This window comes from Syngnathus typhle, linkage group LG16 (genome assembly GCF_033458585.1).
Source record: "Syngnathus typhle isolate RoL2023-S1 ecotype Sweden linkage group LG16, RoL_Styp_1.0, whole genome shotgun sequence".
Classification (NCBI taxonomy): Eukaryota; Metazoa; Chordata; class Actinopteri; order Syngnathiformes; family Syngnathidae; genus Syngnathus; species Syngnathus typhle.
The window spans coordinates 2,016,435-2,040,220 of NC_083753.1; the positions used below are offsets into that span (position 1 = coordinate 2,016,435).

Sequence of the window (23,786 nt, forward strand, 5' to 3'; positions counted from 1 at the left end):
CTCAAAGCACTTGGATCTCGAATTACATTTTCCCATAAAAATAAATGTAAATGGCGTTAAACCGTTCCAACCTGTTCCAAAAAGGATGTTGTTACCTTTGCTGTAGAGGCAGAAGGGCGGGCTCTTTCAAGCTCTGATGGTCGGCTTTTTCTTCAATGTCCTCTACAGCCTTGAGCAGCTGCTCTTTCCGCTGTCGAAAGGAAGTCCACAGAGCCCCCAAGGCCTCGGCTTCGCTCCGCTTGGTTCCCAGCAGGTTCCTCACAGCATCCAGCTCGGCGCCGAGCCAATCGGCCAACGCGCGGCACGACTTTCGAGAGCCTCCCTCGCCGCCCACGTACAGGTGGCTTTTGCAGAGGACGCCATCCAGGTCAACGGCCAGCGTCTCCAGCCGGCTCACGTCCGGCACGGCTCCGGAAAGCTCCCGCTGCAGATCCTCCACTCGGCCGCGGTCCCAGCTCCCGCCGCTCTCCACGGTTTGCTGCAGGCTTTGCAACGCCGCCGTCACCGCACCGTGCGTCTGCTGGAAGGTCTGGAGTTTTTCCAGGCACTCCAACTGCAGCCGGACGATGTGCCAAGCCTCCAGGTAGGGCTGGACGCAGCCGTCCACTCGGCTACGGAGGAGCTGCACGTCAGCCGCGTCGCAGGACTGACAGAGAGTCTCTACCTGATGATCCAACATCTGCTTCACACTTGCTTGCTTCTGCAAGGCCGCCTGGGTCTCCTGACAAGGAAAATGAACGAAAATTTGTTACATTTCCAATAATGAATCAAAGCGCTAAAACAAGATTGATTTTTTTTATTTGACCCATTTCTCTCATTTTCTAAGTGGGGAATCAAGAATAAGACTAAATTTGATTGGATGTAATGGGGGGGAAAAAATCATGACGTGCGTTTGTTGTGTCTCTCTCGTGACTTACATTGACTCGGGTGCTGGCCGAGGGCAGGTCGCTGATGCTGACTTGGGAAGACGTGTGAAGACTTGAAAGCATGGTCTCACTCCACTGGGAGAATTTCTGAAGGTCTCGCTCAAACTGTTCCACGAGGGCCAGGTGCTTCTGGAACTCCTGGATTCTGAAGGATAAAAAGAAGGCAACAGAACTTCCTTAGCAGCGATTCTTAGATTCCTCATAAAGTCCCACTTAACTCTGTACTTTCCACTCCAGTAAAAAAAAAATAGTACAAAAGAATACCGAGTGTCTATATACGTACCTTTGAGGAAGGGCTTGATTTTGGGCATGGAGTCTCGTTTGCAGGGCGTCAAGCTCTTCCCTCAGTTGGCTGACTTTTTCATCCGGTGCAGCACTATAAAGCGATGTCCCGAGAGAAACCAGCTCGGCATGGGAGGGCCCCAGAGTCTGGACTTCCGAGTACAAGGCCTGAAAAGCAATTCTGATTGTTCTCAACCATTTGCTTGCTGGCTTGTTTTTTATATTTTTTTCAGGTTAGGCGGAAAAGTGTGTCGTGTACCTGCATGTCGTCCAGCTTGCTGCAGAGTTTGGCCTTGTCGGCCGACAGGCACTGACTTTCGGATTTGATGGCACATTCGCTCCTCTCCACACAGGAAATAAAGTTGCAACGTTGTTTCTCAAACCTGCAGCCCATCAATCCCCCCAAAATATTATTTGGCTTTTTTGTTGTTACTTTGCTCAAGCGGTGAACTACATGAGGCTCACTCCCACAATTTGAACACACAAACCAAAGCAGAAAAAAAAAGAATTACCACATCAACAAGGTTGTTTCTTTCTCACCTTTGCCAAACAGTGAGCAGCGTCTCCAGAGCGCTCTGCTTGATCTTGGCTTCCTGGGTGTTGTGTTCAAAGCTGGTATTTAACGCCTTCACGCTCGCCTCCGCTTTCTCTCTGTCGCTGAGTCGCCGGGCGGTGGATGACAGGGAGAGCAAGGCTCCCTTTAGCCTCTCCAGTTGCTGACAGACGTCCTGCGAGACAGACACACGAGACGAGCAGTTGGTCAGCATTTGTCCATACAGGGTAAGGATGGGCGATTGAAAACTAAACAGTTTAGCTCAGCTGATCAGGTGTAAGTTGTAATAACAGTCTTTACCACTAGATGGCAGACATTGCTGAAGACTGTCCTTTTTATCAAAGAACAATTGTGAGCAGGTCCTGGCAATAAGCTAGCACTTAATTAGGTCAACAAAATGTCTTTTGGGTCAAACAGGAAGCAGATTATATGTCGAGCGAATTCAAACACAAGCTGAGTTTTCCTAATTGAGGCTGCCTCCGTTGTTTATGTAAGTTGCTCATCCCTCATATGTAGATTGTGAAGTTTCCATGTTAATCGCAACAGGTAAGAATCAAGCACCATGTGGCTTTGAAGGGCTCTGTAGGTATCTGATGAGGAACTGCACGTCTTGATCGGATCTTCCAGCTTTGACTGTAGCTCAGAGAGCGAAGCTTGAGTCTAAAAAACAAAACAACTCTTGAATAAAAAAAGTACAAATCTTCTATAAATCTAACATCTATTTCTTTCTTTCACTGCACCTCTTGGAGGCTCTGCGAGAACTTCTGCTGTTGTGAGATGTTTTCCTGTAGCTGCCCATCAAGCTGCCGCACGCTCTCCCTCAGCTCGTCCCAATAGCGTCCAATTTGGGTCAAGCGGGCCTTGATGCGGGCCGCCTCGCCCGACGAAACAAACTGCACCACGTCCTGGGAGTCTGCCTCCAGTCCGGGGAGCACCCGAGCATGCTCCCGGAGCTCCGTTTCCACGGCCTGGACACACGGTCACATGTTCCCAGGCATATATTCTTTATTCTCAGCGGAGAACGGAGTCAAATTCTGAAGCTTACCTTCATTGACTCCATCTGTTGCTCGAGTGCTAAATTGGAAGCCTTCAAGGTGTCCAGCTGCTTCTCCTTGTCAGATATCCACGAGGAAAAGGCTTCAAACTCAGTTGCAAAGCGATCCCACTTGATCTTCATCGCCTCTGCCGTTTTCATGCTAGAGCACAAAAGCAGACATGACACAACAGCTTAAAAAAAAAGTTCCCATCAACCTTGAAATAAGAAGCATACTCCTTCTTGAGCCCGGCCTCCACTTTGTCCACTTGATCGCTGAGGGAGCGAGCCTGCTGGAGGAGCAGAGTCTTGTTCTTTGGCCCCAGCTGGATTTCCGTGGCTCTCTTGAGCAAAGTGTTCATGTGTAAGGCTTCAGCTTCACATTGCTTCAGAAGCACCTGTTTGACACAAATGGAAAATATTCTGTATTTAAAACTGACATCGATTCAAACTCTGCACTGTTTGTGAAGGAGTTAAGTCTGACTCACTCTAGCCTGGTCCAGTTCTACCGCCAGGCTCTCCGGACTACTAAAGTTCAGGTCTCGCTCTGTCATGGATCGGGCCTTGCTCACAAAGTGGCACGCCGCCTCCTGCTGGCTGTCAAACTCTTGCCAGGCCGCCAGCGTGACCTGCAGACGACAAAACATCGGCGTGTGTGAAAAGCAACAAAGTGCAGAAAACAACGTCTTTGAAAAGTGGCGGCCCACCTCCAGGCTTTGCTCCTGCGAATCCATGTTTTGTTCCATCTTGCTGAGCGTGTTCTCCAGACTGTGCAGGTCCTGCTGCAGAGTCTCTCCTGGGCCCTCCTCGGCCTGCAGCTGCTGCCCCCGACTGATCAGCCCCTGGACATCCTTCCTCTTCAGTTTCAGCCGTTTCAGAAGTTGCTGGCAAAGACACAATTTAGAGCCACTGGCGCTTCCAGCGTGAATGCTTTTTTTTCTTGAGTCGTCCAAACCTGGTGCACGAGCAGGAGTTGCTGGGCTTCTCTCACAGTGGGACAATCGAGGATTCTGGAGACATCTGCCTGAGCTTCTTTCTGCGCTCTGAGAAGCTCGTCCAAAGTGGTCTGCACTTCCTGCCGAAACTGAACGCAGTCGCCCACAGCCACGACCATCTTCTCTGCCTGGAACACACCCAAAGCGTAAGATAGGGACGAGTCGATGACACCACATCGATCTACAGTTGCTTTTACCCACCTCAATGAGAGACAACAGGAGAGCCTTAAAATCAGCCGATAGTTTGCTGAGGGCACCTCCTTGCCTCTGGGCGTCGCTGTCGGTGCAAATCTCAATCAGAACGGCCATGCGGGCTTTCAGCCAGGAAAGGTTGCCTTCCTGTAGCTCTGCATCGTTCCTCAGCTCCTGCAGCAAGATCAAAGTAAGAACTCCGATGCCAAAGGATCGTCCACAACGAGGCTCGACTTTGAGGTTGGCGCGACGACAAGCGTTACCGTGATGTTGGCCTTGACCTGACTGTATTTCCTTGGGTCGCCTGCCCGGTTTCTCAGAAGTCGCAGTTGGCTTTCTTTAGCTATCAACCAGCAAGAAAGCTCGGCGTATCTGTTTCAACACACAAACGGCAATGTGACAATTTAAAATGTCAAAATGAATCCATTCTTTGACAACTAATCGATTTTCCCTGAGTTCACCCTGAAGGCCAATCATATCCCAATGGAACATTTTATGGCCTGCCTCCCCTATCTTGTAAAACCGCCATTTTAAATGATTCTACCTGGCATTGTAGTCTTTCCATTTGTCCGGGTGCTGCATGAGCTTTTGATGGGTGTTTTCAATCTCTTCGCTGATCTCGGCGTAGTCCTTCCTGGACTTCTCAAGAGTTTGGTGGGCGGCGTCACCCTCGGGGAGCTTCTGACAGAGTTCCTCCATCAGTTGCAGCCTCTTTTCACAAAGGGCCTGAGGACCCTTTTCTCTGAAGAAAGCCTGAGGTGGGACAGAGGCTTAGTGAGACACTTTTCACCGGGCGGGCGTCACCCAGTAGCTCACCCGGTGCTCCTTGACGAGCCTCTCGCTGCCCGTGTTGGCCAGGTGCCGGTTCTCCCGGGTCACCTCGGCCTGGCATTCCTGCAGCAGCAACACCAGCTTGCTCCGCTCCGCCTCCACTTTGAGGCGGACGAGGTGGAAGGGAGCGTCGGCCTGGACGTCCTGGTACAACGAAGACGGCAAACCGTGAACCGTCGGAAGAGAACGAGCTCCAGCGAGTTGGAGTCCGTGAGCCCACCTTCCAGTGTTTGTGTAGTGCCCGCACAGTTTCCTGCAGCGACTGTTGCTCCTGGTCGGGCAAAATGTCGGTCAGCTCATCGCAGGCCAAGAGGAACGTGTTTAAGATGCGCTGGTCCAGCTGCCCGAAGAACTCCTGGCGAAAGCACCATGAGTCTGTTATTAGAAGGCAAGGTAGCAACCAACAAAAAGCGCCATCCCGCTTCCTCACCGTGTGCTTTTTGAGAAGCTCCTCCGGGTTGCCGCTTTCCGTCAGACAGCTTTCCGCCATCTTCAGGATTTTCTCCAGCTCCAGCCGCGACTCGTCAAACCTCCTCATCAGGCTGCTGTTCGCCTCCCCGCGCTTCCTCCACTCGCTCGCTTCCCTAAACATGGCCTACATTGCGACGAATGGAGAAACATTTGCTCCTCAGCTCCTTGTCGGACGACATAACATTGCGCATCCGAGTGCGTTGAAAAGTTTCCAGAAGGTCAATTTTAGTCATGCCTTTTGAAAAGCAGAGGAGCTGTTTACCTGTGAGGAGGCTTGGAGGTCCGCCACTCTTTTCTGCAGGAGGCTCAAGTCCATGTGCTGCAGTGTTTGACTGGTGTCCATGAGCTTCAGGATGCTCTGGTGATTCCTCTCAATCACCATCAGACACTTCTTGCAGCTCTGCGTGGCAGCCGCCAGCTCCTGCAACAAACGAGGCGTCAGCCTAACGTGTCCCAAGATGGACCGAAAGACTCTGAAGCCTCACCTGGATCTTCTGGTTGAAGTCCACGGGCCCCTCTGAGTCTGTGCCGCTCGTCACGTGGCCCGCCTTCTCCAGGGCCTGGTAGAAGCCGGTGATGTTCTTTTCCATTTCTTCCAGAGGAGCCAAGAGGGACTGAGACTCCTTTAGCAATGGCAGACATCGCTCTCTCACCTGAAGGCGTGATTGAGACGGTGACTTTGATTCTCGTCATTCCAAGTCAGAAATTTGCATTTGGCACGCCTGAAGGGAATTTGAGCGGCACCTTGGCGAGCTGCTCTTTGATGGAGGTCATCACAGCCGTCATCTGAGCCAACTCCTCCTGCGCCGTGTCTTTGCTCAGCAGCTGAGCGGTGCGACCAGCCGCCTTGCACGCCGCTTCCATGGCTGGCACTTTGTGCTTGATTTCCTTTGGGGAAGGGGGGGGGGGGGGGTTGATGCCTTCGCGCTTGACGTCAACAAACGTTACATGTGCTGCCTTTACCTCCACGTCTTGAGCGAATGCGCGGACGTTGAGGAAGGACACTTGCACGGCGGCGTTCATCTTCTCGTCTGTGGCGTCCATAAACATTTTCAACGTGTTGATGCCGTCCTGATAGTCGTGCCTCAACTTGTCCACCTCGTCTGCTCTCGCGTACTGACAACAAAAAGCCAACGGTGATTCCAATCCCCCCACCTCTACTTTGACACGTTAAAAAAAAAAAAAAAAAGAGAGACTTTGTTTACGTATTTGACTTTGACGAAGAGCTCCCGCCATCGGCCGTTGAGAAGGAGGAGCTGCTGCTTGAGGTCTCGTGACACGCTGTCGTCGCAGGTCTCGATGAGGAAGTTGCCGGCATCATTCATGTCCATGTGCTGCTGGACCCAGTGGGACAGGTTGCGGAAAAAGTCCTGCATCAAGACAGACCACTGAGCTTGGATCGGAACTATTCACCATCTTTTGGCACCGTAGTGCCTTTAGACAAAAGTAGTGCTTTGCCAACACGTGGCATCTTCACTAAAGTAGTGCTTTGCTGCCATCTTGTGGTTATTGTAAACCTTTTGGGGGTACCGTTTTTTTCCATGTATAGTGCGCCCCCAGCCGAGCTGGAGTTCCTGCGCTTGTCGTAAACATAAGAGTCATTTTCAGTTGTGGGGAAGGGAAAAAATTACATCCGCTTGAGATGATGAAGAGGTTCCGACCTGCAGTTTTTGGAGCGTCTCCTCCAGCATATCGACGTCGCCCTCCATCTGAGTGTAGCAGCCCAGCTTCTCCTGCTCCTCTTCCAACCAGTCCTCAAATGCTTGTAGGCCCTCTTGATACTCTTGGTGAGCTTTCACCAGCTCCTCCGCTTTGCCAACGGCCTCCTGAGGTCAAAGCAAGCGTCACCAACCAGTTTTGCCTCTCAGCTCAACTCAACTTTATCGTTTAACATTCCAACTTCAGAGGGAAGCTTACCTCCGCATTGTCTTTGATGCCGTTGAAGCGTTCTTGCAGCTCTTGCAGCTCCAGCTGAGTCACGTAATTGTCGGCCATGCTTGCGCTCTTTGCCACGATGGTGGCCAGCAGGCCGTCGTGGCTGAGCACTTCCTCGTACAACAGCTACAACCATGGCAAGGATCAGTTATGAGAAGGAGGGGGGGCGGGGCTTACAAACATTCAGTAAGTATGTTTTGTTGAGTAAGTAAGAAACACAACTAAAGCAAAAATGGCAGCGCTGGCATCGATCCCGAAAGCTATTTATTTTTGCATCGCTCCAGAGAGGGGGAGGCCGGTGTCACCTTTGCCCTGCTGAGATGAGCACTTTTGTCTCGCATCTCGGGACATTGTTTATCGGCCGGGTCCAGGTTCTCCTCCACCTGTTCCAGCCAGCTGACAAACTGACGCACGTCCTCCTGGTAACTGGTCCACTGGGACAGAGAACCTTCCAGTTGGCTGATGGATCAGAGGAGAAATTAGAAATATGAATATTTATACTTGCCACCTCTGGTATTCTTGCTTTTCAACCTTTTGCACTGAATGGATGCGGAGAGCAGTGTGTCCCAGGAGTCTTTCAGCTCCTGAATTTCTTCCTGGACCACAGCCACACCGGTGCCCGAGGTGTTTCTCTGAACCGACTCCCCTCTGGTGATCAGCATTTTGAGCTGGATCTCCTTCTCCTGGCGCGCAGTCAGCAATGCCTGTGGCAATCCACGGAGATGAAAACGCCACCGTTGAACAAGTGGCTACCTATTGTTAACAAACAATCTGCGAAAGGCTCAACCTCCAGCTTGATCATCCGGCTCTCCAGGATGTTTTTGTCAGCCGTGGGGGCACAGTAGGTGTGAAGCATGTGGCTCGTGTCAGCCACCCAGTTCTGCAGCTCCTTCAGGCTGCGGTTGAACAGCTGGTGCTCGGTCACGATGCGCTCGAGTCGTGACGCCTTCTCCTGTTGAGCCAAAATAGTTAAACAAGAAAACTTTCTTCACATCATCACAACTTCATTGGCTTCAAATTCCAACTTTTTTCTCCTATTCAGACTTTCATCTGCGAATACCGTTTTTTTCCATGTATAGTGCGCCCCCATGTATAGTACGCACCCCTAACAATGGCATGCTGATGCTGGAAAAAAGCTTGTACCCATGTATAATACGCACCCAATTTTTATGAATTTTTATGAATTTTTTTTTTTTTTTTTTTAAGTCCCAAAGATCGTCACACACGCAGGGAGGCAATGGGTCCCATTTTTAAAGTCTTTGGTATGGTCTTAACTAGGCTGGATGTCATTTTTTTTGTTGGCGTTGATTTCTCCGACTGCCCCTAAACGCACCACCGCGCTCCGTGCGCACACGGCGGCTCTGTATGGGAGAGACGTTGAAGAGGAATAAAAACACCCTTGGAAACCAAAACTTGCCCCTCGTCGTGACTCGGAGCCGCAACAAATGTTTCGGATTTGTGTAGGGTACATTGTGAGACAGCAAACGAGCAGGTGATCGAGCAAGCCTTGTCTGATACGAGAGCATTGCGGTCGTATGGAGCGTGTTTGAAATGAACAGCAGAGACGAAAGGAACAAGGCAAAGTGTTGTGAAATAAAATATTACCTGTAATACGCATTTTGTTATTTGCTGATTGAAACTGCTAATTAAACTGTGAATTGAAACTAATAGGTGGAGAACTGAACTCTCGCTCTTTATATAGCTGACGTGTCTTGCGCAACCGTTCTGCGCATCTGTAATGGCGGCCTCCGTATGACGTCCGGTCCGCGATGGAGATTAAAAAACAAACAATATTTGACAATAACACACCATCGAGGATTGCACCATCGCATCAAACGATGTGTCGTCAATTATGAATTTTACTAAGTGTGTTGGGCAGGATGGCTGAATGCGATGCGCGATTGACAACAAACAAGAAGAAAGGTGAGTTTTATTTCGGGGGAGATTTGTCATGTCTCGTCCCCAGTTTTGCTATGTGTCTTGGTTGCCATAGTTTCTGTTCGTGTCACCCCGCTCTTCCTGTGTCACCTCAATCGATGTAACGTGTTTTGTATTTAAGTCCTGTCTGCCCCTCGCTCACCGTTGGATCATTGCATGTGTTACTGTCATTCTGTTCCTGTCTTTGGTAATGTCACCCTGTCTTTTTGTTCCACGACTTTGTCGGTCAGTCCTGCTGTTGGTTTTGTTGTACCATGACTTTATTTAAAAAAAAAAAAAAAATTAAAAAAAAAAAAATTAAAATTTTTTTTCTTTGTACCCATGTATAATACGCACCCCAGATTTTAGGACAATAAATTAGTAAAATAATGCGCACTATACACGGAAAAAAACGGTATTTATAACTGCCGGCCTGTCAGGCCCTACATTTTCTTATCTTTCTTGACTTTTTACGTACCCGCTTGGAGGCCTCGGACTGGTTGAGCGCGTGCTCGGCGTCCTCCAGCCAGGCCTGCAGAGCCGCCACGGTGGCGCTGTACTTGTCCCAGTTGGAGATGACCTCCTCCAGCATGCTGCGAACGCTGCGCACCTCCAGCGCCAGGTTCTTCCACTGAGCCGCGGTGTCGCCAAGGAATTTGCTCACGCCCTCCGCTTCGTCAACTACCGGCGCCGATAAAGCATGCGGAACATGTTATTGGCCGTCCATCCGTTATGCCAAAATTCGATTGGCTTTTCTTGTTAGTTCGTATCATCAGATAGGAACAGGAACTGAATTATGTGTGGTGTTATTTAAGAAAGAAGGATGAAAAGTGCGGCGCAAGTTAAAACATGCCATTCCATATTTTCGGGACTTACCTTTGGACCAGGTCTTAGACCCTAAAAGATGAAATGTTGTTTACGACAAAACTGACATGCAGGCGCCGGCGTAATACGAGCGGTCAGAGAGACTTACTCGAAGCGTCCGACTTTACGTAGACGTCCGCCGCTTGCTTGAGTGCCGAAAAGAGGACGTCGTACTGCTCGAAGAACCCGCGGCCCTCGATGAACGTCTACCAAGAGAAGATCCCAAATGAAAGCGTTGGCGCCGTCACGCCTCCGCAAGTAACTCACAAACAAACGACAAACTCACCAGGTAACTCTGCAAAAGGAGCTCCACTGCGTCCCGCCTGCCGTATTTAACGATCCAGGATTTGAGTTTGGACTCCGCCAAGAGCAGAAAGGCCATCAGCCTATACTTCATCTCACAGAATTCCAGTTTGATCAAGTGGCCGTGTGATGACGTGGATACAAAATTAAACCTACAGATTGGAAAGCTGCTTGACTTTTTTCCCCTCTCGAGTCACCAAACGGTGGGCGGGTGGGCGACTCACCGTTCAGCCATATCTTGGAGCTGTTCCGGCGGAAGCGGGACGCCGTTGACCGAGCCGTCTCGGTGGATCTGCTGGAAGGGTTGCCTGTGCGATTCCAGATTTTTTAGCACCTCCTGAAACGCAAAGAGTTGCATTTACTCAGTGTTTCCTCGTTTTCTAAAACAACAACGGACGCGTCTCCTTCCAACAGCAAAGTGTGGAGGAAGCTGACCTTATGCTGCTCCAGTTTCCTGCGGAGAACGTTGGCCGTCTCCTCATGACCGTGCTGCACGGGAACCTCCTCCCTCAGGGCTATCTCCGCTCGGTGCAGCCAAGCCCCGATCACCCCCAGAGGACCTGGCAGGGACTTGTCCAGGTGGATGTGCCAGTCCAGCAACTGCGTTTGACACCCACCAAAAAAAAAAAAAATCAAGATTCTGTCACACGGGTTCATATCGTTCGTAAATATCACAAATAATAAAGCAAGGACGTCTCGAAGGGAGCCCCACCCTGATGGAGATGCGATCCCATGCCTGCTTGACCATAGCCTGGTCCACGGACAGTTTCCCGTCCTTGCGGACCGGCTGCAGCAGCGGATCCGTCTGCTTCTTCTTCATCTCGTACTGAACGCGTAAGTTCTTGAAGGCCTGCGCAAAAGGCAACCAAAGCGGTCGGGACACACGGATGGACGTGACAGCAAGCGACTTTCCCGGAGGTACCTGATACTTGTCAGTGAGGTTGCCCTCGGCCGCTTGGGCCCTCAGCACGTCTCTCTCCAGCTGGTCCAGGAACACCTTCAGCTCCCTCAGCATCTTGCGCTCCTCCCTCTGTCAGGTATGAGATTTCGCAAGAGGTCGAACATACTTTTGGCTTGCTAATTCTGCGCCGTGATCACTTTTTTTAGAACGCACTTTGCAGAAACAAAAGCTCGGAGGCGTAAAGACCAAAGAGTTGAGGAAAGCCAACCTACCTCGAGCATTAGCTCGATGTCCTGAGGGGCAAGCTATCCGGCGGAAGGCGGCCAAGCACACAAGAGAGTCGCATCAGAGAAAAAAGCAAGGCGGCGGGGACGGACGGCACGCGTCACTCAGCAAGCCCGCGGCTCGCCTGAAGCACGCCAGGTGACAGCGCAAAGGCAGGAACACAGCCCGGGTGCAGCTTTAATGTGCACGCAGGCGGATGGAGAAATCAAAGGATGGAAAACCAAGCACTCTTGCGTTCAAAGTGCGTGCACAACCAGAAAAGCTCAGCACCGCTCGTTTGCCACGACGTGAAATGAGAAGACGGCAAGTAAGACGTTTGAATCGTGAGAAAGCGATTAGAACAGATTTGCAGGAAACCAAAAATGCCATGAGATCACTTGAAGTCACGGAGGCGGGTTCAAGAGTTACCTCATCGTGCCGCCCGTCGTTTTCTGAGTGGCGAGGGTCGGGGTAGTGCTTGAGGAACTGCGCCACATACGTCATGATGGACTTCTCGTCCGGCTTGTCCACATCCACATCTGCCGAGCGACACAAACGAGAGCCATCAAACGTCCGATCTCTCCCTGGGCCATCCAATTGAAGAAGACCCGACTCTCCCGACACCTTCTGGATCCAGCAGACGAGGGATGCCTAGTTCGTTCTCCGCTAGCGCAAAAGCCTGCTCCAGATTCTCCTTGTGGCTTCTCGAGCGCGCCGCCTGCATGTCAACCAGGTCGGGCCGGATGGCGTGCACTAGTGACTGGAAGGCGAAGCCATCCCGCCAGCTCGTGCCAAAATCCTTCACCTCGATCCCGTGATGCCTGTGGAAAAGGGTTAAGACTCGTTCATTCCGGACCAGAGTGAAGTGAAGTTTGGAAGTTTTTGTGAAAAGCTCTCCTGGTGGACCTACTTGGCAGCGGTGCACTGGACCCATCTGAGCAGCGCCTTCTTGGCGTTGCCCTGAAACTTAACAACTTTTCTCTTCATGGGTGGACTTCCCGTTTCGGAACTCTCCACAGAGGAGTTGCTTGCGGACAAGGCCTGGAGGGCTGGAAGGTTGCTTGTCAACTCCTCAATCTGAGGAGGCAAAAGACGGTGTTTATCTGGAGCAAAAATCCCTGCCGTATTCTGAAGAATGAAAAGACCTGAAAGTAAAGGATGATGGTCCATATCAACCCAAGGACGATGGATGGCCGTCCGTCCGCAATGTCCGTAGCGTGAATGTTAACCAGTTTGATCTGAAACAAAAGCCGCGCATCTGTTATTCCCCGTAAGAAGGCATTCCAGATAGCATTCACCGCTAAAGTTTAAAAACAAAAAAAACAAAAGCACGCTTCCAAATGAGATCTCAAGCTTCCAAGTTGTGCCAAACCAAAAAAACACAAGGCATGATAGCAACAAACAGCGGCTAACCGACACAAGTTAGCAGCTCATATTACACAAGCTAGTCCTGTTAGGCTATGCTAACTCATTTAGCATTTATAACCATTGAGTCACGTCACCCCTCGCTCGCCAAGATTTTAGGCCTGACACACTCTCCACGGACTCACAACGTTGCTGCCTGGAACCATGCTAGCAAAAGGTTCCTTTTCAAGAAGCCAAAGCAGATGTCAGCACAGCAAACGTGACTCGGAGAACGTATGATGCAAAAGAGACTTTTTAATTGGCCTTTTTTAATGAGTCAGCTGTTGTGAATCGCAATGTCTCTGCTGCATGCGCCACATCCACCGATCAGCACGTCATGCCGCTGTGCATCAATCGAAAAGAAAGCAAAGAGTTGCCGAGAGCTTTTGTCGGCGCGACTGACCGGAGATCCTTGATACCGACACTGAGAGCACACGTGATGGGAGACAGATGGAAACAAATGTAAATATCTGTCCTGGGGGGGGGCAAGCAGAAAAATGCTTACCTTCCTGCCCTCCAGGAATTTGAGCGCGGTGCCAATGTTGGAAACCCAGTGGATCCGCTTGAGCTGGCGGCCTTGCTCGGAGGGCTGGTGAAGTCCACACAGAACATCGTAAAACAAATAAGGACCATCTCCAAAAAGTCTTCAAGCTCCGCTATGTTGATCAATATTCGTATAAAGTAGCGTAGTATAAAAGCAAAACAGGTTGGATTCTGTCTTGTACGTGGAAAAAATATCTTGATGATTACCTTCACCTGTAGTCTTGAAAAAGGTCAAGTTGATTTCTTATTTTATTCTTAACTGATTCTGGGCAACTTCTGATGTGTATAAAAAATAAAGTCAACTCACAAGTCTTTGACCTGACAGCACTTCCAACAGCGCCAAGAGCTTCACCCCATCTTTTATGTCCTCGAAAAGATCATTGACTTCGAGCGGTGGTTTATGCTGCAAGACAAGACGAAGACAGACTGCAGTGTCCACAATGCCAGATGAATGTTTTGGCGCCTCTTCCGCTGCCACCGTGCCCGACCCGCCTGAATTGGACGTGCGAAAGGACATTAGCATGCCAAAGCGCGGAAAGGCCCCACCAAATGCTGCTCGGGACAAACGGGCTTGTTGGCAACGAGCACCCAAGGGCTGAAAAGATGGTTTCGTTGCCTAGGCGATGACTTGACACATGTGGCACCCATCCATCCATTTTCTATCATTTTCTTTCCAAACCCTCAAAATAGGGTGAATGTAGAAAAAAAATCCCAACAAAAGCTCTTCCTCCAAATCTGGAAAAAAAAAAATTATCGACCCACCGCGGGAAGGGCGTCAGAGTGGAAACAACCGTAGGGTGCACTGGAAAAGGTGCCAAGTCATTCAAAGTGAAAAGATGAGAGGATCATTATCATCATTTCTCATGAGCTCTTCACATTGTGAAATTCTGGACCAAGCGTGGGCACGGCACGGCCACTTCGCTTCACTTTCCCCGCCGCTGTTATTTAAGGCTCTTAGTCGAAGCGAGGCGGCCGACACCAACGGCGGGTGCTATTTTAGACGGCAGCCTGCGGGGAAATGTCCTCGCCCCGTCGTTCTCCATCTGCACATACTCGCTCGAAACAAACGTCAGCGCGAGCTGCTACGACCGGCATATGTGCACGCCGGCCCGTCGCCGACGAAGCAGAGAAGGCGCGAGTCCGACTCTTACCTTAGCCAAGTGAGAGTTGATCCATTTGGTGAAGGTTCTCTTCTGCACGGCTTCTTGCTCATCTGCCCAAAGAAGAACACGACATCGTCGGAAGCAGACAAAGGTTGAAATAAACTCTGGCCGTGAAAATCAATCAATACCAATCAGGAGTATCAATCATGGAAAGAGGAAGACGCGTTGTGAATAATTAAAGAGACAATCGAGTCGAGGTGCTCGAAGAGGCGTTGTGGTCAGGCAGCAAAGTTCACGTCGAGTCTGGTCCGTTTACGACCTTTATTTGGACATCTGTTTGGAACGGTCACTTCAGTCCACGTAGGAGTTTGCCGTCGTAATCTTGCGCTACGTTTGGTCAAACCGGGCCATTGTTTGGCGCAATCAAACCGTGCCCGAGTCAGTCCGTAACCGTATGGACGGACGGGCTCCTCTGGGTTCGAGTCGGGATGTCTGGATTTTCAGACCTGAGCAAAGCAGCCGCACGCTGACTGCAGTCTCGTTTAGTCTCAGCTGTCGTTTACAGCCGAAGCTGTTTGGGGACGGCTCCGTCACGTGAAACCTTCAAGAAACTGTCGTTGGTGGATAGCGTGACGCAGCTTTATATGCCGTTTCTGACTGGAGCGACGACTCTTCCATCCATCCGTCCGTGTGCGCTGATACAATGTGAGGTTAATTAGCTGTCTGGGAGCACTGCAGCGGCAGCGAGCAACTGTGCAGCTCTCGAAAAGAGGTCATGGTAGGAGATTAGCGGCCGCCGCCTCCTTTGTGATTCCATCAATAGCCCCTCGTGCATTATGCAGCAGCTTCGGGTTTTTTTGTTAGCTGTTTTTTTTTTTTACTCCGGCCCCACCGAGCCCCACAGTCACGCTCACAAGATGTGGTGGTTGTCAACGCACACGGGATGCCCGCCGGAGCGTCAACGCATGCGGCAATGACGAAGCGCTGGCCACCAAGCGAGGACTTACCCCGCAGATACTGAAAGAATCCCGGGACCAGATTCAAGGAGGTCTTCCCGGCGCAGGCGTCCTTGTAGCGAGCCATTCGACAGCCCCATGTGTCAAAGGAGCAACGTCCACGGTGGGTCGCCCCCGCCCCCCCAAAGCAGGAAGCGGCTGGCTGGAATGAATACAAGCCCCCCTCCCCTCTCTAACGCGCACACACACTCTCCGATGGCTGATTTATGACGGCATGCTTCCGTGCGGCCGTGGCATTCCCATCCAGAGGGGCCGCGGATGTGGAGCCGCCGCCGCACCGCCGTGTCATCATCATGGCAAGCACAGTCAGATAACCGGCCACACATCGGCGGCTCAGCCAATCGGCGGCCGGCAGATGGTGATGTCACGAGTTCGGTTCACCGAGAGGCTCTTATAGCTAATCTTCCGTGACTGACACCTCCACACTACTAAAACACGCTAATTTAGCCCCCCCTCCCTGTCCCAAAAATATGGTTTATCAAAACTGCAACGTATAATTCATAGGAACAAAAAGTAATTTGGAATTTACTTTGACAGGTGACTTTTAGAAAACTGACTGAGTGTTACTTGGCAATTATTAAGATAATTAAGGATTATAATGTATGTTTTCTATACTTTTATTTAAGATATATATTTTATTGAATACATGTTATTTTTGTGGCACTCCTCTTTTTTCACTTTAAACTAATTGAAAGGAGCGTAATGAGCTCAATAATTCATCGATGCGACAGCTAGTCTACCATCTGCTCCCAGTCTGCCATTGTGACAGCAAATGAGAACCCCCCCCATCCGGCCAACAAAACCACCATGGGATTTCCCCCCGTAGCACTTTACTTTGCTTATTCTCTCATCACTTGACGTCACTCCTGTGCATAGAACACGATAACGTGGAAAAAAAAAAACTCCTTTCTTCTCTCAAGACCACCATTGACGTGAAAGCTTTTCTGCTAAAAATAGATCAGAGCTGCATATTCTATTATTGGTGCTCTGTACGCAGAGGCTGCAACTGGACCACCAAAAAATATATATTTCAGTAAAAGATGCCCGTTGGCACTCTTCACCGACACTGACAAAGAGACGTCGCTAAGGCGCTCAGTCCAGCACATGTTGCTGACAATGGAGTGATGATGTCACAGATACACATTGTAAAAAAAACACAACTGTTTTTTTTTTTTTGTTTGTTTTTTGGGAGGGCACTTTGAAAATACAAATGATTGATTTTGACACCCTTCCTATCCAGATGTAGGACCACAAAATAAAAATTTTAACCCAATTTCACACTTAGAGAATGACAAGTCACCCTAGCAACTGTGAGGAAAGACTTGTGGTTGTGGTGCCAAAGCGCTGTGCCCGTTTCTGCTTTGACAGAGTTTCCTGTGCAAACCTCGCCCGCATTCAAAAGCGCGTTACATTTGTCACCACATGATGACAAACTTCTCCTTCCATACAAACTTGAAATAAAATGAAACAGAAGGGTACTAAATAAAGGGTACTAGGTTCAACCCACTGGACTGATATTCAAGTTTTTGACAAAACATGACTGGAGGGAGTGAAGTTCCATGCCTTTGCAAAGCGCATCAATACAACAGGACTGCATCCCTGAGACGTTGATACGGTTCAAGCTTTTAGTTTTCAGCTATCGGAATGATTGGAATGACTTTCACTTGGCAACTTGGACAAAAAGTGACAAGAGTGAGGTTGCGCATTGGGACAAAGTCAGCACTATGTTTTTGATACACTGGGAGCGGTTTTTCACAATTTGACTGATTGCCACTCGGCCGCTGATGTTAGCTTGTGTGTCTGTGTGTGTGCGTGTGTTAGAGTGACTTGAGACTGGCCCGCGGCCCAGCCACTGAATCAGCAGCACGCCCCGTTGCAGCAGCAGCAGCAGCACAGAAGAACAAATACACACACACACGCACACACACGCAAACACAGTTGAAGTGAGTAGTTGGAAAGCCACTCACCCTGCAGTTTTTGCATCACATGAGCGATGTCCACACATCCCGTGACACGACGCCTCGGACAGGCCATGGCGAGGTCTCAGAGGGTATGTGTGAGAATGTGTGAGTGTGTGTGTCGCCTGTGATACTCTGGTTGCGTCATGGGTGTCACCGTCCAATGGCTGCGCCTCCTCGTTTCATAGGCTGATGGGGCAGAGAAATATTACTTTTGTTATTCATCCATCCATTTTCTATACCGCTTGTCCCCACATTTCCATGATAAATATTTTAACAGAGTGAGTAACAAATAAAAGCATTTCTAAAGCTGGATTTTGATAAAATGTCCAGGTGGGATTTAAGTTCGGTCTACAATGTGAAATAACATTTACAAAAGACAAACACAGCTGACCATTCATGTATTATTTTCTTCTTTTTTTAATTCCATAGCAAAATGTCCGAACACTTTATTGTACTTGTGTGTACTTTACCACTACTGCTGTTCACAAAATAAAGATCGCAGGTGCCCCAACTGCAACGAACTGTTAAGTTTAACCATGTGAGAGGACACTAAGATGAATTAAATCAACCCGTACGTTTACTGCTGATTCTGGAGGAACTAGCTTGAACTTATTAGCCTCCAGTAAAAACAAAAACAAAACTTCTCGAATGATGAAGTTGCTGTGGAAGTTTACGCGCATTAACAACGACAGAAGAAACGACACTTGCATGGACTCCACGCCCTCCACCCCACCCCTAACAAAAACTATTACGTATTGGACGACTAAAACACTGAAAAGTACAGAAACACGAAGGTTTAGTTGTTGTTTTTTACCGTTATTGCGTTCGGTTTCATCCGGGTAGCTCATGCCAAGATGCACACCGGAAGTGAGTGTATGTTGCCGGGTTTCCATGGTAACGCCACCAAAAAAAAAAAAAAGATGCAGTTGCATCTTCATTTATAACAAACATGAAATGCACCTCTTTTACCTTGGGGCTGGCCAGACATTTGATATAGAGTTTGATTTTTGTTTTTTAACATCGGATTGTTTTTTCTCTTCTTTCAAATTTTCAGTGTCAAAACACAATCATGTGCCTTCACCAAGTGGACAAAAGTGGAGCTACACAAAATAAAGAACAAAACCGTTCTATATGTATTCTATAAGTATTTAATTCTAAAATCTCAGATGTCACAATTCTTTATATGTATTTACTTACATATATTATATTTTTTGTTAATGAATTTAAATATGAAACAGCAGAGCGGTCAGTGAGCTTTGAAGGTGGAAACCGCAGAACCCAGATTAAGGTACACAGGCAACAGGCAAACTCCACAAATCGGAGGATTAATCCAATTTTGCATCCCGTAATTCAAGTACCGCTACAAAAGAAAAAACCGAGCTAGCCAGGAGTCGAACCTAGAATCTTCTGATCCGTAGTCAGACGCGTTATCCATTGCGCCACTAGTCCTGCGAAAATACCTGCCCCACATTGTGATTAAACCACACAGTTCTACGTACAAACCAAAAATCAAGCATAATCGATGACAATTATATTAATTAAATAATTTATTGATATAATATTTCCAATAAATAAACATGTTCATTTTTTGTAAGAAATTGGAAGAAACTTTGATATGGAGCATTCTGACACAAACACTTGCAACACAGCAAAACACGATGAAGAACTTCTCGAAAGCACTTGCGGCGTCAGCCAACGTCACTGCAAAGCGACCTTGGAAGCTGACAATGCTTTGCTTGCCTTGCAGCTTTCATGCCTTACATGTACAGTCGTACTTGTCAAGGCGACCCAAAGTGCGTCACAAACAAATGAAACAAACGCCTTCCAAAGTGCCGCTTGACCCATAACGTGGTTGCCGGACGCCTTTGCGTGCAATATTCGGGCGTTGGAGCGAGTAGACCCGTTTGCACATTTGCTTGCAATTGTCAGGCGTCGGCGCCAGTTGACCCGTTTGTACATTTGCGGCTGCTTCGTCCTTCACAATGCGAAACTGTCACTGGAAACTTTTGGTAAGATCGCAGCATTCAAAGCTAAACGTTGTGTAGGAGGTTCTCAATATTCAGTGGCCAAGATTAGAAAGTGAATATAATTTTTGTGATTTGGAACGAACACTTTGTGAAAGCTACAATTTTGTCGAGTCATTTCAATTTCAACTTTACGCCAACATCCAATTTTGCAACGCGTTTGACTAGTCATTCCAATTTCAACTTTACAATGTCAAAAATCTTGACTTAAGATCCACAAAAATACCATTAATTTTCACGACATTTTTCAAAAACAAACTTAATTTTCACGTTTTCCCCCCATGTGTGCTTTTATATTCAGTTCTGCTTTAAATTTGTTGAATGCGCGTATGTGCATCAGCGACACGCATTAATACGATTCCGCCACTAGAGGGTGCCCACTTAATACACAGAGACGCACAGGCTGAGGGAGCTGCTTTTATGTTTTGTGACTATACATGACTTGTCCCACTTTTGTCAGGTGGGCATCGCAGTGGCTGTCATAGTCGTGCTGACCATCTCGATCACGCTGCCGCTGCTTCGCATGTACGGCATACTCGGCTCCAACAGCAACAATATGGATTCCGAACCTGCAATTCAATTTGATCCGGATGAATTCAAACACAATGCCAAGGAAAATGACAAGTCCAGTCTCCCTCCCAAACCCACCGTGGCAGTCGTGCCCGTTGTGCACCAGCCAACTCTCTACACTGTAATGACAGCCGATGAGAACGCGTTGAACTTGACGGAACGACTGGCATTTGAACTCGTCAATCAGCTGACCGTTGTGGGAAAAGTCGAGTTTGTGAGTGGTCGTCGGCCTGGAGGGAGGGGCTGACACCCTAATGACGCTCATTGTGTCTTGTTTCCTATCAATCAGAATTTGCAACAAAGCAAAGCGGCGCACCAAAACCTACCAGAGATCGTCTGCTCGACTAGACTTGTGATGAGGAAAATCTCAAATTATGGGGGGGTAATTTTTTGTTGTTGTGTGTGGCGCACATGCTACTGCATTTTTGTTGTTGTTACTACACCCAATCTTTTTTCCCCCCCCTAGACTATCAATAATCTTGTCGGGGAACTGATTCAACCTTTCAAACCGGGTCGGCGCATCGTTGTCAAAGGGAAAGTCCATGAAAACCCAACATGGTACCCAGCATAATCCCCACCCCAAAAGGATTTTACCGTGACAACCCGACTGTTAATTTTTGTGTGTTTGTGTTGCAGTTTTGCTGTCAGCCTGGACACAGACCTGTACCACAATTACAAGGTGGTGGCCTACCTGAGCGCTCGCTTCAAATTTGGAAACGAACGGTACGTGTTTGTGCGGGAATGCCGCCCGAGTGAAATCGACAACATCATGCGTCATCCGGATCGCTCTCAGACCACCTTCCCCTTTGAGGAAGGCAAATTCTTTGAGGTAAAAAGCAAAATCTGGGCTCTCTCGCCGCTGCCGCTACGCGCCTAGTGCTTGCAGCTCTCCACGCCGCCCCTTCGCTTACTCTGCCATCTTGCTGTTCAGATGGTCATCTTGGCTGGCGAAGACAATCGCTCCATCACCATCAGCATCACCGGCAATGCCACCTTCACCTACACGTCTCTAGTCGACCTCGACGCAACCACATATGTGAGAACAATGGGCCAGATGAACCTGATTGGTATCTGGCAGATGTGAGAATCACGACGACGCATCTTCTGCATCCATCTCCCAAAAATATTTTCAAAATTTTCAGTGAATTTAAAGCACAGCAGCCGGAGATTGTCCTGAATGAAACAAGCTCCAGAATGGTTAGAATTGAAGCAAGATTAATGTTAAAGACATGCTATTGAATGAATGAGAATACTGAAGCTCTAGAATTGATGTTGAGCTTTTGAAAATGTATTTCTTGTATTTATAGATTTCTAATAAACAGCATTGCAAAAGCACATTGTTTCTCCATTTGAGTCCCTTACGTGGAAAGGGGCTGAGCTACAGGGTTGCCACCTCGGAACGAATGCCACAAAAGTCTCTTTACGCGTTAGCAGTGGAAATGTTAATACTAACAAAAGCCGACGCAATCTGTATAAATCCACAAAGGCAGAATATTCACTTAACGTGCAAGAATACATTCTCTAAATTGCCAAATCAGATTAGTGAGAAACTTGATCCATGGCAAAATAATGGGCAGATTTGTAGCTTGGAGGCGGCATAAAATGGAAAACACGCCAACAATGGAAGGAAATCCCCACAGGGACTGCGAGCTAGAGAGCCAACAGTCACCGATCGCGGATGCTTCCATTTCGGCTTCTTTTTGTCTTTCTTAGTGATGCATATTTGATGATAGCGGCAAAAGGATCAAATAAAACACAAATAAGTCGCCGTTTATTTCGTCCAGAAGGTAATCAATCTTGAGGAAATGATGAAGAAGGGAAACCAGGCGATGTAGATAAGCGAGGCTAATTTTAAAAAGGGGGGAAGGAAGCGTGACTGCAAAGTTTCCTCCAGAGCCAGTTGTGCAAGAAGCAGAAGCTGCTCTAAAAGGTGCTGGTGGAGAAACGCTGGCAAAGATGGCACACAACCAGACCGACCCCTTTCTGGAGATACTCCGATCTTTTAATACGGGTGAGTGAGAGCGTTTTTTTGTTTTGTTTTGAATCTGAGACTTTGTTGGTCAACACTTTTGGAGATTTGTCGATCGTCGAGACGATGTTTGTTGTTGAGCTTAAAGGCCATGCGCTTCTTATTCTTTCTTATAGCAGTAAATATGTTTGCGACATGAACATCTTCACAGGATTTGAGTGGGAAAAAAAAATCGTAGTATGGAAATAGAAGAAAACTCTAAAGTTTAACCACTAATTATGTTGGGAGTGATTTTTTTAAAATGTTTAGTCATATTTGTTTCCAGTGATAAAAGAAAAAGGGAAGCCAGTACTAAAACAGTGAGCCTTTTTTTAATCACACACAAAAAAAATCTTGATTAAAAATCACCTGGAAAAACAATTAAAAATTGATAAGAAAATACACCGTGAATGAAATTAAAACAGTTTTTCACTGCTGACAAAAGTAGAATGAATTTTGACTTCCAAACTCACTGGACAATATCCTCAAGCACCCTACGAAAGCACCCAAAGAGTTTTTTTCATCTGTGTTGTGATTTTTCAATGAATTGGCTGCATGCCCTAAGGCTCGGCATTGTCTTCCTCCCAGGGGACATGATCCTGGCCTTCTGCTTGTCGGTGTTAGTGGGCCTGCTTCTGGGCGCCCTGGTCTACGTCCTGCTGACGTGGGCGTCCCGCCGCCGGGCCACCGCCCGAATCACCCGATGCTCGCGCAAGAAAGCCGGCAGATCTTCGCGCTCGCAAATCCCGGCGGATGGCCAGTTAGGCCTGTACCGTAGCACTTTCCTCAGTGTCTACCGCCAGCCCTCGCTGGAGCCGGTGGGACCTGTGGGGAGCAAACTGGGACCGGAGACGTCCACCTTTCGACCTATGCCGAGGAAAGGCAGTCTGGAGATGGCAGAGGACACCCGCGCGAGCCCGGCCGAGGACACGACCGATTCGGCGGCCCTGGTCCCTGACAAGCGCCACTCCTTCTGGCTGGGTGGGAACGGACTCAAGGGGTTCCTGCCCTCGCAAACGCCACCGCCTGCCTATAACAGCATCATCCATGCGTTCCAAGAATCCTGCACTTGAAGCTAGTCATAAAAAAATGTGAAGATTCTATCCGAGGGAAGGGTGTGGCTTTAACGATCCTGTGAGGCGCGCAGTTTTGAGATTTGTTTCTAAACACGGTGGCTTTTTGAGATGCGAGTGACCTGACTTCAACTGAACATGTGCCTTAAGAACAGCCCCCGCTAGCTTCCTGCAAACATATAATGGCTCGCTAACAGTTAGCATCGATGGTTGACAATTTAAGCAATTTGAAGACAAATGTTGGAAAAAAGGCAGATCTTATAACACTCACAGGCCTGTATTTTTTATCCTTGACAAAAAAATTACCAATATTACTGTAATTCTTTTCATTAAGAAGCAAAGTGGTATGTCTGCAGAGTGAAGTTTATAGCTTGATTGCTCCTCATTTTCCACGCACACAAATGTTGCAGGTCAATTTTGCCCTGAGCCAAGAATATCCCGTCTGTAACAAATGATGAACTACAGGTCTTTTTAACATCTATTAATATCCTTGAGGACCAGATATCTCTGGCCTTCATACGTAAACGCTTTATTCCTAATAAATACTCCAGAGAGAAAAGGAAGAGTATTTATTTTGAGCTACTTCAGCAGATGCAAATGTGGCGCCTGCGTCAGGG

The 23,786-nt window shown here is 48.4% G+C and overlaps 4 protein-coding genes and 1 non-coding gene across 6 annotated transcripts in view; 2 read left to right on the plus strand and 3 right to left on the minus strand.

The window, feature by feature from the left end:
• Positions 1–18,393, minus strand: part of syne1b (spectrin repeat containing, nuclear envelope 1b) — a 55,578-nt gene extending 37,185 nt beyond the window's left edge. Inside the window, exons 1-40 of the mRNA XM_061302092.1 lie at positions 18,309–18,393; positions 17,501–17,680; positions 14,566–14,627; positions 13,722–13,817; positions 13,377–13,460; positions 12,613–12,705; positions 12,378–12,544; positions 12,092–12,288; positions 11,897–12,006; positions 11,225–11,332; positions 11,015–11,152; positions 10,738–10,902; positions 10,527–10,639; positions 10,286–10,454; positions 10,109–10,205; positions 10,012–10,032; positions 9,614–9,816; positions 6,489–6,653; positions 6,247–6,399; positions 6,028–6,171; positions 5,769–5,936; positions 5,546–5,704; positions 5,243–5,407; positions 5,033–5,167; positions 4,798–4,956; positions 4,526–4,734; positions 4,245–4,353; positions 3,991–4,155; positions 3,750–3,917; positions 3,502–3,678; positions 3,283–3,423; positions 3,032–3,192; positions 2,807–2,957; positions 2,502–2,729; positions 2,323–2,421; positions 1,749–1,936; positions 1,468–1,591; positions 1,210–1,376; positions 918–1,071; positions 96–721 (exon numbers count right to left, since the gene is read on the minus strand). Coding sequence (XP_061158076.1) covers positions 96–721; positions 918–1,071; positions 1,210–1,376; positions 1,468–1,591; positions 1,749–1,936; positions 2,323–2,421; positions 2,502–2,729; positions 2,807–2,957; positions 3,032–3,192; positions 3,283–3,423; positions 3,502–3,678; positions 3,750–3,917; positions 3,991–4,155; positions 4,245–4,353; positions 4,526–4,734; positions 4,798–4,956; positions 5,033–5,167; positions 5,243–5,407; positions 5,546–5,704; positions 5,769–5,936; positions 6,028–6,171; positions 6,247–6,399; positions 6,489–6,653; positions 9,614–9,816; positions 10,012–10,032; positions 10,109–10,205; positions 10,286–10,454; positions 10,527–10,639; positions 10,738–10,902; positions 11,015–11,152; positions 11,225–11,332; positions 11,897–12,006; positions 12,092–12,288; positions 12,378–12,544; positions 12,613–12,705; positions 13,377–13,460; positions 13,722–13,817; positions 14,566–14,627; positions 17,501–17,567 — 6,005 coding nt within the window. The 5' untranslated portion in view covers positions 17,568–17,680; positions 18,309–18,393. The remainder of the gene's footprint in view (positions 1–95; positions 722–917; positions 1,072–1,209; positions 1,377–1,467; positions 1,592–1,748; positions 1,937–2,322; positions 2,422–2,501; positions 2,730–2,806; positions 2,958–3,031; positions 3,193–3,282; positions 3,424–3,501; positions 3,679–3,749; positions 3,918–3,990; positions 4,156–4,244; positions 4,354–4,525; positions 4,735–4,797; positions 4,957–5,032; positions 5,168–5,242; positions 5,408–5,545; positions 5,705–5,768; positions 5,937–6,027; positions 6,172–6,246; positions 6,400–6,488; positions 6,654–9,613; positions 9,817–10,011; positions 10,033–10,108; positions 10,206–10,285; positions 10,455–10,526; positions 10,640–10,737; positions 10,903–11,014; positions 11,153–11,224; positions 11,333–11,896; positions 12,007–12,091; positions 12,289–12,377; positions 12,545–12,612; positions 12,706–13,376; positions 13,461–13,721; positions 13,818–14,565; positions 14,628–17,500; positions 17,681–18,308) is intronic.
• LOC133169102 (nesprin-1-like) lies at positions 6,888–8,353 on the minus strand. The gene is made up of 5 exons (XM_061301010.1): positions 8,006–8,353; positions 7,750–7,922; positions 7,524–7,677; positions 7,201–7,344; positions 6,888–7,109 (listed from the first exon to the last, which is right to left on the minus strand). The coding sequence occupies exons 1-5, from the start codon at positions 8,072–8,074 to the stop codon at positions 6,888–6,890; spliced, it is 762 nt and encodes a 253-aa protein (XP_061156994.1). The 5' UTR covers positions 8,075–8,353.
• On the plus strand, positions 17,463–21,416 carry LOC133169695 (galectin-8-like). 2 transcript variants are annotated; one of them, XM_061302097.1, is made up of 6 exons: positions 17,463–17,583; positions 19,979–20,302; positions 20,378–20,470; positions 20,555–20,646; positions 20,725–20,917; positions 21,020–21,416. In XM_061302097.1, the coding sequence occupies exons 1-6, from the start codon at positions 17,527–17,529 to the stop codon at positions 21,170–21,172; spliced, it is 912 nt and encodes a 303-aa protein (XP_061158081.1). In that variant the 5' UTR covers positions 17,463–17,526; the 3' UTR covers positions 21,173–21,416. The 2 variants fall into 2 exon arrangements, with proteins under 2 accessions (XP_061158081.1, XP_061158082.1); XM_061302098.1 differs by lacking the exon at positions 17,463–17,583 and adding an exon at positions 19,226–19,503.
• trnar-acg (transfer RNA arginine (anticodon ACG)) lies at positions 18,871–18,943 on the minus strand. The gene has a single exon. It is a non-coding gene; the product is annotated as a tRNA-Arg (tRNA).
• A 303-nt stretch (positions 21,417–21,719) lies between the features above and the next one.
• myct1b (myc target 1b) lies at positions 21,720–23,728 on the plus strand. The gene is made up of 2 exons (XM_061302099.1): positions 21,720–22,099; positions 22,685–23,728. The coding sequence occupies exons 1-2, from the start codon at positions 22,045–22,047 to the stop codon at positions 23,167–23,169; spliced, it is 540 nt and encodes a 179-aa protein (XP_061158083.1). The 5' UTR covers positions 21,720–22,044; the 3' UTR covers positions 23,170–23,728.
• Positions 23,729–23,786: the final 58 nt, after the last annotated feature.